This window comes from Humulus lupulus, chromosome 3 (genome assembly GCF_963169125.1).
Source record: "Humulus lupulus chromosome 3, drHumLupu1.1, whole genome shotgun sequence".
Taxonomy (NCBI): domain Eukaryota; kingdom Viridiplantae; phylum Streptophyta; class Magnoliopsida; order Rosales; family Cannabaceae; genus Humulus; species Humulus lupulus.
Window position 1 is genome coordinate 23,472,921 of NC_084795.1, and position 13,662 is coordinate 23,486,582.

A 13,662-nucleotide genomic window follows, 5' to 3' on the forward strand; every position below is an offset into this window, starting at 1 on the left:
CCTTAGCAAGCCTGTTGCTCTCTTCTTCAACATGCCTCCATCCATTGTTAAAATTCAGGAGGGCCTGTGATCAACATAAAATTAAAATATATATAAAAAAAAACCGGATGTACAAAAAATCTCGAGCAACAAAACACTAAATGAAAGCAAGAACTTACACTGAGGAACTCGTCAAAACTTCGACCGAGGACCTGGTCGGGTTTCAAAGTTGGGAGAGAAGCAAACACCTATTTGCTTAGCTTGTGTCTAGCCATCTTATGAAGCTTGTCGATTGTCGAGCTGGTGGCATTGCTCAACATCTCATTAATGGAGGGTCTGCCCACCTGCTCAATGGAGGACTCTGGTTGAGAGGTAGGTGAATGAGTGGTAGTATTTGAATGTGGTGGAGTTGTTTTTCTAGTTGGAGGGATATCACCTGGTTGACTTTTCTTAGCTGGAAAAGCCCCACTCGTACCCCTAGCTTCTCTTCTGCTCGATTTTTTCATGCTAGCAGCGACACCAACGAGGCATAAATGTCGAAGGCATCAGGGGCCTGCATGACTGCAAAAGAAACAAACAATTAATCAAGTATACACGAGCATAATGAAAAATAAGAATGAAGTGTAATTCTAGTTAAAATACACGATCTACGAATACTGGTCGTTACATTTTCTAAACTACTACTACTAAAACATGCACTCTCTACCTCAAAGAAATCTGAATTAAAGCTACTGGTTGAAGAAATAAAATTGTTGTCCATATTGAACAAGCTATTTGGGATGGGAAACATTGCAAGGAGTATAGAAAAATTCATACCATTTTCATCCTCAGATGAATCTTCTACCCGAACAGGGTGTTCGGGTAATTTTTGTTTCCCATTTCTGTGAGTGGGAGGAATTGGTGTTGGACGGGCAATTACACTGGGCTCTCTAATGCTGGCCCTAGTTGCTCGATGCCTAGGCGGTTGGGAGACGTCTTGAGTCTGGTAAGAGGGGATTCGCTCCCCAGTGCCTTCACTAGTGGCACTCCCTGCAGTTGACTCATTTACATCCTGGTGGGGTTCGAGAAGACTGACCACCCTCAAGTAATTTTTTCGTGAGCAATTATTTGACACTCTTCTCAATAGGTGTCAAACTGGCCAGGTTGGTGGCCCTCTCCATCATAGCCTGGGTAGGTTCTGGTCAATACCATGGGCCTAAATTGGAAGAGCAAATTATGACAGACATAAAATAGAGACCAGTAAAAGAGAAAATATTAGAATAAGAAAAGATTACCTCCCCAGGTAAAGGACAGGTGGTCCGCGACCAGACCAGTTGTAAGAAAATACTCTTGGTAGTATTTCCCTACATTGGATTTGTAGGTGGTGTATGCGAGGAAGGTGCAAATGGTTTCTTGGTTGTAAAAGTGGAAAAACCTTATGTTATTATGGTTAGGGTTTGACTTGAGATCAAAGAGGTAATTGATCTCGTGAGGAGTAGGTTCGGGCCATCTCATTTGATGGTAAAGGATATAGAGTGCTGAAAGTACTCTATATCCATTTGGGGTTATTTGGAAAAGGGCTATGTTGAAATAATTGCGATCCCTCTCAAGTAATCATGAAGAGGCAAGACTACTCCTGCTTCGATGTTGTACCACGATATCTGTTGGCAAGCCTTGTGGCAGTTGGCAATGTGCGCGGATTCTATATGCTTATGATATATGTAGTAAGAGCTGGAGTCTTATTGCAGGGAGATGCATGAAACTCTTAGCTAGTGAGGTGGATATCACCTAGACTATGCTAGTGAGATCAGGACAGACTGGACTAGTCTGTGAGTTTCTGGATGTGTTTCCAGGGGACTTGTCAGGGTTTATTTTATATGGAAGGAGACTAGAATGGTGATTGGATCAGTGCCAGGGATGGAATTAGATGTAAGCACTGTTTAGAATGGCTCAACGGAGTTGTAAGAATTAAAGGTTTAGTTATTGAGTTAGGTGGAATTCTCTAAGGTGGATCTTGGATCTGGTTAGAACCAATTAGAGATCAGAGAGGAAGTTATATAGAAGATTGTGTTTGTATCAGATAAGAGCACTGAGAGTGCTGAATATGTCTTGAGAATTGGTTTAGTGCAAAGTGTTTGTGAATCGGATGAATAGAGCATTAAAAGGTTTATTTGAATGGGATTTGTGATCATCTTGGACGATGGTATTGTGGTATTTTCTCTGCGGAGATTTGCCAAAGTTAGGGAACGCCTTAGGGGCAGGAGTGTCCTTGGGTGGTAAGGATATTACAGGTGCCTTGGGAAAGAGTTTTGGGTCTCCTTACAGATCAGAACCAGTTAGTGGGTTGTTATGACATTTCAGTGATAGAGAAAAGTAATTTCCTAAGCAATATGTTGGTTAAAGCCTCTGACCAGAACTAGAGTAGAGTTTCTGGTGGGCCAGGTGGCCAGTGTTATGTTTGAGATTATTATCTCAGAGAAGATCAAAGGAAAAACAACTAATTGAACCACAGCTAGGAAAGATTGAATGGAAAGTCTTAGCTGGATTAGCTAAGAGTTGTGTAGGGTCAAATAAGGATTTATTGTGGTATATGGATCGGATTTGGAATCCGATGGACATTGAGATTAATTGGGAGATTCTGGATGAATCTCATGTTATTCTTTTTTTTGATCAAGAAGAATGAAGACTTCATTAATCAACTGAACAAATCCAACCTACAAACTCCAAACTCCTATAAAGGAGCTCAACAAAACTGACAAACTGATTACAAAATCAATCTCATCACCAAATTTCTCTCAAGTCTACTAAGGTTCCTATGTATAACAGTATGTAATCTATACTTCACTACAGATTTAATATCATTTACAATATGTAAACTCGACCTGGAACAACCCTCAAACAGGCATTGATTCCTATTAAGCCAAATATAGTAGTTGACAGCTGCCAGGACAGTGACCCTGATGCAGTGCACCAAACCGGTCATCCTCATGCTCAGCCAGTTAACCCAACCTCTGAAATCTTTAGGCCAAGCAGCCACTCCTAACCAAACAAAAATCTGGTCAACAATTTGAGAAGATAAACTGCATCTGTAGAACAGATAATCATGAGATTCTGGGCTGATACCACAGACAGGGCAATCCAAAGTGATCAAATCAAGATGAAAACGAACCAAATTGTCCCTGGTAAGAAGCTGGGAATTCACTATTTGCCACAGCATGAATCGGTGCTTAGGAACATTCAATGAGTGCCAAACAGCTTTATAGTAGGGACACACCTGAGGTTGAGGAATTAAACTGTTATAGAGAGCAGCAGCTTTGAATTTTCCAAAGCATCCAGCAGCTTCAACATCAGCTTTAGGGAACCAGCGTCTCAAGTAGCAGAGCTTGCGCCAGTACCAGCTAGTGTCTGGTTTAAGTTCATACGACCAGAAAGGAGCCCCTTTAAGGTAGATGGAGTTGATCCACTTGACCCACAGCAGGTCATTTTTATCAGAAATGGCCCAGATAAATTTCGCAAGTATAGCTCGATTCCAATTAATCCCATTCTTGAAGCCAAGTCCCCCATAAGACTTCGGAAGACAAACCTTATCCCAGGAGGCAACATGAACTTTGCTCCTAGTTCCATTAGTGCCCCATAAAAATCCCCTACACAATTTCTCAACCTCCTTAGTCACACTGTGAGGAAGCACAAAGATGCTCATCCAGTAGTTGCGAAGGCCAAATAACACAGAGTGAATTAATTGGATCCTTCCAGCAAAAGATAAATGTCGACTAGCCCAAGAATGCAACCTTTGATTAATTTTCTTGATTATAATGCCACAATCTTCAACTCTCCATCTAGTAGGCCTAAGAGGCACTCCCAAATATTTTAAAGGGAAATCTCCTTCTGTGAGTTGAAAGTCAGCAAGCATACTACTCCTTTCAGATGCCTGAACACCACCAAAGAAGATTTGCGATTTATCTTTACTGACAGATAGCCCTGAAGTGTTGGTGAATTCATCCAAAATTTCCTTTATAACTAACAGAGATTGTCTAGTACCTTTGCTAAAAAGAATTAAATCATCTGCAAAGCAGAGATTGATGAGATTTAGACTCTTACACATAGGATGAAATCTGAATAAAGAGTGATTCGCTGCTAGCTGAAGTCTTCTAGTCAGGTACTCCATGATAAGAACAAAGAGTAACGGGGATAAAGGGTCACCTTGCCGCAGCCCTTTCTCACCTTTGAAGCTACCTTGCACCCTCCCATTCATAGACAGAGAATAGGTAGTAGACCGAACACAGATCATCACCCTCTGAACAAACTTACTAGGAAAGTTGAAAGCTGTAAGCAGAGCTTCAAGGAAATCCCAGCTGACTGTATCATAAGCTTTGCTTATGTCAATTTTTATAGTGCATCTCGGAGAAACAAGCTTTCTTTGATAGTTTTTCAGAAGATCTTGCAATATCATCACATTATGAGCTAAAGACCTACCCTTAATGAACGCTCCTTGGTTTTGGTTGACCAATGAAGGCAGTACTTCCGCAAGCCTCAAACACATTAACTTGGCAATGCATTTGTAAACTGTAGAACAACAAGCAATGGGGCGGTAATCAATAGCTCTAGAGGGGCTATCCTTCTTAGGAATCAAAGATATCATCGTGGCATGAAATTCAGTAGGCATAATCCCTGAGTTGAAGAAATCCAATATGGCACTGCAAAAGTCAGCTCCCAAAACAGGCCACATGGTTTTGAAAAACCCCGAACCATATCCATCTGGCCCTGGGGACTTATCATCCGGAATACTGAACAGCACACGTTTTATTTCCTTGCTAGAGAACGGTTTCAGCACAGCAAGTTGTTGCTCCAAGCTAAGCTTAGCACCCTTTTCCATACACTCACAGTTAAGTTTCATAGTAGTGGTACTTCTGCTCCCCATATACCCACGAAAATGAGATAAAAAGTGATCTACTACTTCAGAAAACTTATCGTTTATCCTCCCCTGGTCATTAACAAAAGTAGCAATCCTGTTCTCCACCTTTCTTTTCTTCAGATAGGCATGAAAAAAGGCAGAGTTCTCATCCCCTTGTTGAAGCCAATTAATCTTACTACGTTGTCTCAAAAAGCTGAAGTACATCTTTTCAATCCTGCTTAAATTCTCAGCTACAGACTTCTCTAAATACTGGTACTCTATAACACTCGGATGCATTTGAGCCTGAAATCTAGCTTCAGTGTATTTATTCCTGGCATCAGTAAATGCTATCCCCACATCACCAATAGCAGTCTTATTAAACTTCTTGAGAGAATGCTTTAATCTCATGAGTTTAAAATAAAGACCTTTCAAACCCTTAACAGCCAAAGGTTTCTCCCAGCTGGCCAAAACAGTCCCTTTGAAATCTTGATGATCAGCCCAGAAATTAAAATAACGAAAAGGTACAAACCCAATCTTCTCTGATATAGAAGCAGCAATGACACAAGAACAGTGATTAGATGAGGTCTCCCAAGCAAAACGAGCAAAAGAATGAGGGAAAATGTCATGCCAATCCTCATTAACCAACGCATGGTCTATTCGCGAATATATTCTATTAGCTCCTTCTTGGTTGTTAGACCAAGTGAAAAATGAGCCAGTCCTTTTGAGAGCTTCCACCTGAGCCTGAGCTAGCCACAAATTAGAATCATTCAAGTCCTTCATAGCAATAGGAACCCCGCCAACTCTGTCATCACAATTGAACACTGCATTGAAGTCTCCAAGCAGAATCCAGGGCTTAACAGGAAATTTAAGCTTCAAAAGGTCCTCCCATAAACTTTTCCTCGCATCAATGGTGTTTAACCCATACACAAATGTAGCACAGAAAGCAACATCCTGACCTGTCATTTTAATAAAGCAATGCACAAACCGAGTGGATTCAGAGATGACAATCACTCTGACAAATTTCTTCCTCCAAATAATAAGCAACCAGCCCTCAATAACTGGGCTATTATAGCAATCCCAGCCACTGAATTTAGTCATCATCATTTCAGTAACCTTTTTCTCCTTCAACTTAGTTTCAATCAAAGCTCCAACTCCTATTTTATTCATACTACAGAAATCTAAAACAGAATTCTGTTTATTCTTGTTATTAACTCCCCTAACATTCCAACTAGCAATATTACAATTATCCATTATTCGTAATAGAGATACCTAACTCCCTTGGCACAGTTGGCACTGAACCCTTCTCCAAACTAGTTCCTGAATCTTGCAAAATGCTAAAAGCATTCCCAGATGTCTTCACTTCCTGTCTAGCCGAACCTGGTTTAGCATACTCTTGAGTTCCTTGCCCTTTTGCTTGAACTTTTCTTTTAGGAACAAGCCATTCTTTATCCTGAATAGGTGGTGCCTTAACTTTATTGTCCAGCTGAACATCAGGATTAACCCTTGCCTCCTCCACCGAAGTCTTTAGATCCTGAGCATTGGAAGCTGCTTCAACCTTTTCTGCAACTTTCAGTTTCCCTTTAGTAATCATTTCCCCCTTACGGCAGTCAGCCATAATATGCCCATACCCTGAGCAACTCTTACACTTCACAGGAAGCCATTCGTAATCAATGCCCTGCTCCACTAACTGACCATGTTCATTTAGAAATTGGATAATTCGAGGAGGAGAATCCGTAATATCCATCTCAACCAAGACCCGAGCAAACTGGACTCTAGTACGATCCTTAGTATGTTGATCAACCATAATTGGTTTCCCAATAGTGCTAACTAAGGCACTTAAGCTCTTGTTCCCCCAGTACTGTAGACCCAAGTCGTGTAATCGGATCCATAAGGGCACAGATTGCACAAGCTTTAGAGCATTCAAGTCTGCAGTCCAAGGCTTGATAATAACAGGCTTTCGATCAAAAATAATTTATAAATCTCATGTTATTCTTTTATTCTCTTCATTCGAGCATCATGTAAATGTGACAGGATGTGAAAGCTTTATAGTGGTGGCCTGAGATGGAGAGGGATGTAATGGAATGCATGGTAAAGTTCTTAGCTTGATAGCAGGTCAGACAGAGTATTGGAAATCGGTGAGTCCATTATAGCCATTGACTATTTCATAATGAAAATAAGAAAGCATCGCGATGGGTTTCGCGATGGGATTGCCCAAGTTAGTGGGTCAGTGTGTATTAGTTTGGGTCATCATGGACCAGTGTTTTAAGTAAGTTTATTTTGTCAGCAAGGATGGATAACACAGTTGATCAGTATCAGATCTCCTTGTGAGAGGGATAGAGTGCCTTCATAAACTCAAGGTCTATCTTATCAGATGAAGACTCTATGGTGACTTCCAGGTTTTGGAAGGGTTAAGAAGGCGATGAGTATATAGATGGAATTCAGTACAGTCTATTACTCTCAAACTGATGATAAATCAGAGAGAGAGGGTTATCCAATTATTATTGGAAGAACATCTTATAAGATGAATGAGTTAATATATATCTGGATCCTGAGGTGGTTCAGGGGACTATTGAGATTACCAGAGATTGAAGCTTGAATGCTCATTTCTCAAAATAAAGGGAAAAGTGTTACTGAATTGAAAAGTAGGAACATAGAGTTCTAGGTAGAATATTGTATCTTCCTTAGAAGTATCACCATGGAAAGGGATGATGGGTTAAGGGCAAGTTAAGCCCTAGAGTAATTTAACAGTTTGAATCCTGATTATTTGACAGTTTGAGTTCTGGATAGGGTTGGTCAAGCTGATTTTGGATCAGCCTTTTCTTTGGCACTGTCAGTTGTATACAGTGTGTTATGTACTTCCATACAGTGGACATGGGTTAAAAGAACTCATGAGTTGAGTTATGAGAATCTAGGAACTAAAGTTAAGTTATCCGATAAGGAATAGCCAATTCAGATATGAGACAGAAAGAATAAGGTTCTGAGGAACAAAGTGTACCTTGAGTTAAGGTATGTTACAGAAACAGTGAGGTCGAAGAAACGACCTGGGAAACTGGAATCAGTTGTGCGGAATTGATATCCCGGCAGTTCAGATAAATTTCGAGGATGCAATTTCTGTAGGGAGGGGATAGTTGTAATGCCCCAAATTTCCTAATAAGGTTTAGGACCTTGATGAGGAGGCCGGGAGGGACATAACTGATTTATTATGTTATTAAATGATAATATGCATGCTTAGGTGTATTAAATATGCATGTGAACCCATTTCTGAGTAATTGGGTGATTTTCATATTTTGGCCATTTCGGGCATATTTGGCATATATGTGATATGTGTGTGGTGCTTTATTATTATTTGGTTATGCTAGGGTTACTCAGCACAAGACGATCCTAGGAGGTAAGCTAGTGGGAAAGTCACAACGGGATTTATTCTTGACTCGGAGTGAGTCAAGGGGTATTTAGAGCATTACTGGGTTATTGGGTAATGGGAATAAATATTTGGTGATAAATTGGGAGTTAGTAAGATCAGGGGGAAATTCTGGAGGTATTGACTATTTTGTCCCCGGGAGTGTTTTCGGGACCCCAAGTGTTAGGATTTGGTTGAGGCTACTTAAGCTTGAAGTAACCTTTTAAAAGAATAAAAGAACGTTTTGTACGTTCTCTCTCCCTCTAAGTTTCCTTTTCGTCTCCCGATCGCATTTTCAAAGGTAACTTGAGTTCTAGGACTCGGATTCAAGCAAGGATCAAGGCATAGCGATCCTAGGAAAGATTAGAAGCTTATTAGCTTGAGGATTTAGTTGGGAAACAACTCAAAGGAGTAATATATCACCCTTAGTAGGCGATATATCACCTGGGCTAATATGCCCGAGGCTCATCGAGTTGGTCGTGCGAAGTTACGTGTTTTTCGTATCCCCGTATTGCGATATATCGCCCCCTATAGCTGCGATATATCGGTATGCACTGAATATTTAAACACGAAATTGCACATTTTCAGCCTAATTTGAATTGAGTAAACAACCTTGACTAAGTCCTCTAACGATTTCAAAGCTGCTGACACACTCTAGGATATTCAAATATTAATCTTAATAAACTTATTCCTCAAAAATACTTAATTATCATTAAACATAGATATGACAAGTGTTACCATCTTATTGGGTCTATCTAAACCTTATAATATAATAAATATCACCATCAATATCAGTCATATTAATCAAACCTTAGGTTAAAATTAATATTCTTAAACTATAGGTTAAACTTAGAAAATCTACAAGTGTTACTACGAGTGTACAATTAAATCCCGGTCTGAACCAAAATCCACAATCATAAAAATACTACAATTATTACTATTGCTATTACTATCTAACTAGCTAAGTAAATTTCTTAGACTCTACAATTCTCCCCTACTAAAAAGAATTTCGTCCTCGAAATTTACTTACCATATAACTCCGGATACCGGCCTTGCATGTCCTCCTCCAACTCTCACGTTGCCTCTCGTTCAGAACTATTACACCATAGGACTTTGACTATAGGAATGCTCTTGGACCGTAACTGCTTCACCCCCCTATCCAGGATGCTAACTGGTCGTTCCTCGTAACTCAAGTCTTTCTGGAGTGCTATCGTATCGTACTTGAGGACGTGAGATGGGTCTGACACATACTTGCGTAGCATCGAGATGTGGAACACGTTGTGACTATTTGCTAGTGCTGGCAGTAAGGCTAGTCTATACGCAACTGCTCCCACTTTGTCCAATATCTCAAAAGGACCTACAAATCGGGGACTAAGCTTGCCTTTCTTCCCAAACCGCTTTACACCTTTCATAGGAGATATCTTCAAGAAGACTTGATCTCCGACTTTGAATTCCACATCGCGTCGCTTGGCATCCGCATAGCTTTTCTGACGGCTTTGAGCAGCAAGCATACGCTGTCTGATAAGCGTTACTGCTTCTTGAGCTTGTCTAACAGCTTTGGGACCTAGAAGCTGCTTTTCTCCTACCTCATCCCAGTGCAATGGTGATCGGCACATTCTTCCATATAGCAACTCATAAGGTGCCATCCCAATCGTTGACTGGTAGCTATTGTTGTAGGAGAACTCTATCAGCGGCAAGTACTTATTCCATGATCCTCTGAAATCAAGTACACATGCGCGTAGCATATTTTCCAAAATCTTAATCGTACCCTCGGACTGCCCGTCTGTCTGAGGATGAAAAGTTGTACTAAGACTTAACTTAGTACCCATAGCTTACTATAAACTCCCCCAAAATCTCGATGTAAACACCGATCCTCTATCCGACACTATTGTCTTGGGTATTCCATGCAACTGTACTATCTCTTGGACGTAGATGTCTGCATATTGGTCTGCCGTGTATGAAGTCTTAACAGGCAGGAAATGAGCCGACTTGGTTAGTCTATCTATTACTATCCAAGCAGAATCATGCTGCTTATTCCTTCTTGGCAAACCTGTCACGAAGTCCATAGCAATATCGTCCCACTTCCATTCTGGTACGCTAAGTGGCTGCAATAAGCCTGCAGGCCGCTGATGTTCTGCTTTCACTTGCTGGCATATAAGACACTTAGACACAAACTCTGCTATGTCCTTTTTCATCCCTGGCCACCAATAGATTGCCTTGATGTCATGAGTCATCTTGCTCGACCCTGGGTGAATTGAGTACAGGGTACTGTGCACTTCTTCTAGAATCATCTTCTTAATCCTTTGATCATTTGGCATGCAGACCCGATCCTTATACCTCAATAAATCTTGACTAGATATTGAGAAATCTGTGGTCTTGCCTTCTCGGACTGCATCCATATGTGCTGTTAGTGTGTCGTCATGTCCCTGACCAATCTGTATGTCTTCTAGCAGATTCGACTGGATAGACAAGTTAGCTAGCTTGCCGACAACTACTTCTATTCCGGCACTGATCAGCTCCTGTTGTAGCAGCTTTTCTATTCCGGCTAAAGCTGCTAAACTTCCATAACTTTTCCTACTAAGCGCATCGGCAACTACGTTTGCTTTTCCTGGGTGGTATAGGATTTCGCAGTCGTAATCCTTCACTAATTCTAACCACATGCGCTGCCTCATGTTGAGCTCCTTCTGAGTAAAGAAGTACTTTAAACTTTTGTGGTCCGTATAAATCTCGCACTGTTCTCTGTAAAGATAATGGCGCCAGATTTTCAACGCAAAGACCACCGCTGCCAACTCCATATCGTGAGTTGGATAACGCTGCTCGTACTGCTTCAACTGTCGTGAGGCGTAGGCTATTACCTTATCATTTTGCATCAGCACGCAACCCAATCCTTGCTTCAATGCATCGCAGTATACTACGAACTTATCGTTGGGTGTCGGTACACAGAGTACTAGTGCTGAGCAAAGCTTATCCTTAAGCAACTGGAAGCTTTCTTCACATCTATCATTCCAGTTGAATCTTTGTTGTTTCCGGGTCAGGTTGGTGAGCGGAGTGGCTATCTTAGAAAAGCCCTCTACGAACCTCCTATAATAACCTGCTAACCCTAGAAAGCTTCTTACTTCAGATGCGTTCTTTGGTCTTGGCCAATCCTTCACGGCCTCTACCTTTGATGGGTCTACTGCAACTCCGTCTTTTGATATAATGTGCCTGAGGAACGCCACTTGCGAAAGCCAAAACTCGCATTTCTTGAACTTGGCGTAGAGTTGATGCTCCTTCAGTCGTGACAAAATCAACCTCAAATGTTCCTCGTGCTCTACTTCATCCTTAGAGTATACTAAGATGTCGTCGATGAGCACTACGACAAATTTATCTAAGTAGTCTTTGAAGACTCTATTCATCAAGTCCATAAACGCAGCTGGTGCGTTAGTAAGGCCAAAGGACATAACCAAGAACTCGTAATGTCCATAACGAGTTCTAAAGGCTGTTTTAGGAATATCTTCTCCCTTTACCTTAAGCTGATGATATCCGGACCGTAAATCAATCTTTGAGAATACAGTCGCGCCTCGAAGTTGATCAAACAAGTCATCGATCCAGCGTAGCGGGTACTTATTTTTAATCGTTACTTTGTTCAGCTCGCGATAGTCTATGCACATCCGCATGCTTCCATCCTTTTTCTTCACGAATAGCATCGGTGCTCCCCATGGTGAATGGCTCGGCCTAATAAAACCTAAGTCTAGGAGTTCTTGTAGCTGCATCTTTTACTCCTTGAGTTCCGTAGGTGCCATCCAGTATAGTGCCTTAGAGATAGGCTCGGTGCCCGGTACTAATTCTATCGTGAAGTCAATTTCCCGAGTTGGTGGCAACCCTGGCAAGTCATCGGGAAATACCTCTGGGAATTCTCTTACAATACGGACATCTCCATCCTTAAGTGGTGTCTCCTTTACCACATCTATGATGATGGCTAAGAACGCTTGACATCCTTTTTCCATCATTCTTTGAGCTTTGAGAGATGATACTAACAAGGTGCATAATCCTGAAGCTTGTCCCATGAAGCATAGTCTCTGGTCGTCAGGAGTCTCGAACATCACCTTCTTGCGTTTGCAGTCGATGGTTGCGCCATGCCGTGCTAGCCAGTCCATGCCTAGTATTACGTCAAAGTCCTTGATCACTAGTTATATCAGGTCTCCTTCTAGTTCTATGTCCTCAATCTTGATCGATACGCCTCGTACTATCCGTGATGATAGAACTACTTTGCCCAAAGGCAACTCGGTTACAAACCTAGTTCTAAATCTTTCACAAGGTTTGTCTAGTTTTTCGATCATTCCTAACGAGATATACAAATGAGTGGCTCCCGAATCAAATAATACAGAGCATGTGTTATTGAGGATAGAAACCTGACCTGTGACCACCTTATTGCTAGCATCAGCCTCTCCTTGGGTTAAGGCAAAAACCCTAGCAGGAACCATCTTGTCGTCTTTCTTCCCTTCTGGCTTGCACTGAGGACAATCTATTTTTCGATGTCCTTCCTGACCACAGTTAAAACATTCCTTGGTGTTTGCGCGGCATTCTCCAGGATGTTTCTTTTGACACTTAGCACATGGCGGGTATTCCACATAACCCGGCCTATTTTCCCCATTATTTGTCCGTGCCCTCTTATCGCTGCCAAATTGCTTGTTATCAGGATGCCTTCTCTTCTGACCGTTACTGTTGTTGCCAGATTGATGGTTGCTATTATGGTTGTTGTTCCGACTGGTCTGAGGTTGACCCTGCTGTCTAGGCTCGGGCTTACTGGTTTCTTCTTTACTTACATTAGCCTGTAGTCTCTCTACTTCTATTGCTGTCTCTAGAACGTCGGCGTATGTAGTATTCACCGGGTTTGCTAGCTTAACCCCCATCTCGATCTTTGGTCGTAAGTCCTCTAACAAACTTGTTCACCCTCAGAAAATCGGTTGGAACCATCTCAGATGTGAACTTAGCTAGGCGGTCGAACTGACGAGCATACTCTGCCACTGATAAACTACCTTGCTTCAAGTTGGCAAACTCCTCGACTCTCGAAGCGAGTACAGCCGAATTGTAATACTTCTTGTGGAACGGCTCCACAAATCGAGTCCATGTCATGGTGGCAACATCATGCGATTGCTGGACCAAGTCCCACCATATCCTGGCATCCTTCTTGAGTAACGACGAGATGTAGGATATATGGTCCGCATTACTGAGATTCATGTGCGTCAGAATTGGCTCCACATTCCTTAGCCACTCTTCTGCCTCAAAGGGGTCTATAGTCCCTTCGAAGTATGGAGCGTGCTGCTTGCGAAACCTCTCATAAACTGGCTCCATGTGCTGTACTGGATATGGCGCGTAGTTCGCCACTGGCCATCCCCCATATGGACCAACTTGTTGGGGTGCTGAGGCCATTTAT

The 13,662-nt window shown here is 41.7% G+C and overlaps 1 protein-coding gene across 1 annotated transcript; it reads right to left on the minus strand.

Annotated features, from left to right (window-relative positions):
• Window positions 1–481: 481 nt before the first annotated feature.
• LOC133823790 (uncharacterized) lies at window positions 482–13,138 on the minus strand. The gene is made up of 5 exons (XM_062256641.1): window positions 13,052–13,138; window positions 6,119–6,803; window positions 2,859–6,003; window positions 796–1,049; window positions 482–540 (listed from the first exon to the last, which is right to left on the minus strand). Exons 1-5 carry the CDS (start codon window positions 13,136–13,138, stop codon window positions 482–484), a joined length of 4,230 nt encoding a protein of 1,409 aa, XP_062112625.1.
• Between the last annotated feature and the right edge of the window lie 524 nt (window positions 13,139–13,662).

Bases quoted from the DNA above. Each gene is read 5' to 3' on its own strand.
- LOC133823790 (XM_062256641.1), bottom strand. From the start codon at position 13,138: ATGGGGGTTAAGCTAGCAAACCCGGTGAATACTACATACGCCGACGTT. The intron at 1,050-2,858 runs GTTTGAGGGTTG...GAGGGTGGTCAG, and splicing joins CTTAATAGGAATCAATGCCT to TCTTCTCGAACCCCACCAGG. The intron at 541-795 runs GTATGAATTTTT...TTTCTTTTGCAG, and splicing joins TTCATCTGAGGATGAAAATG to TCATGCAGGCCCCTGATGCC.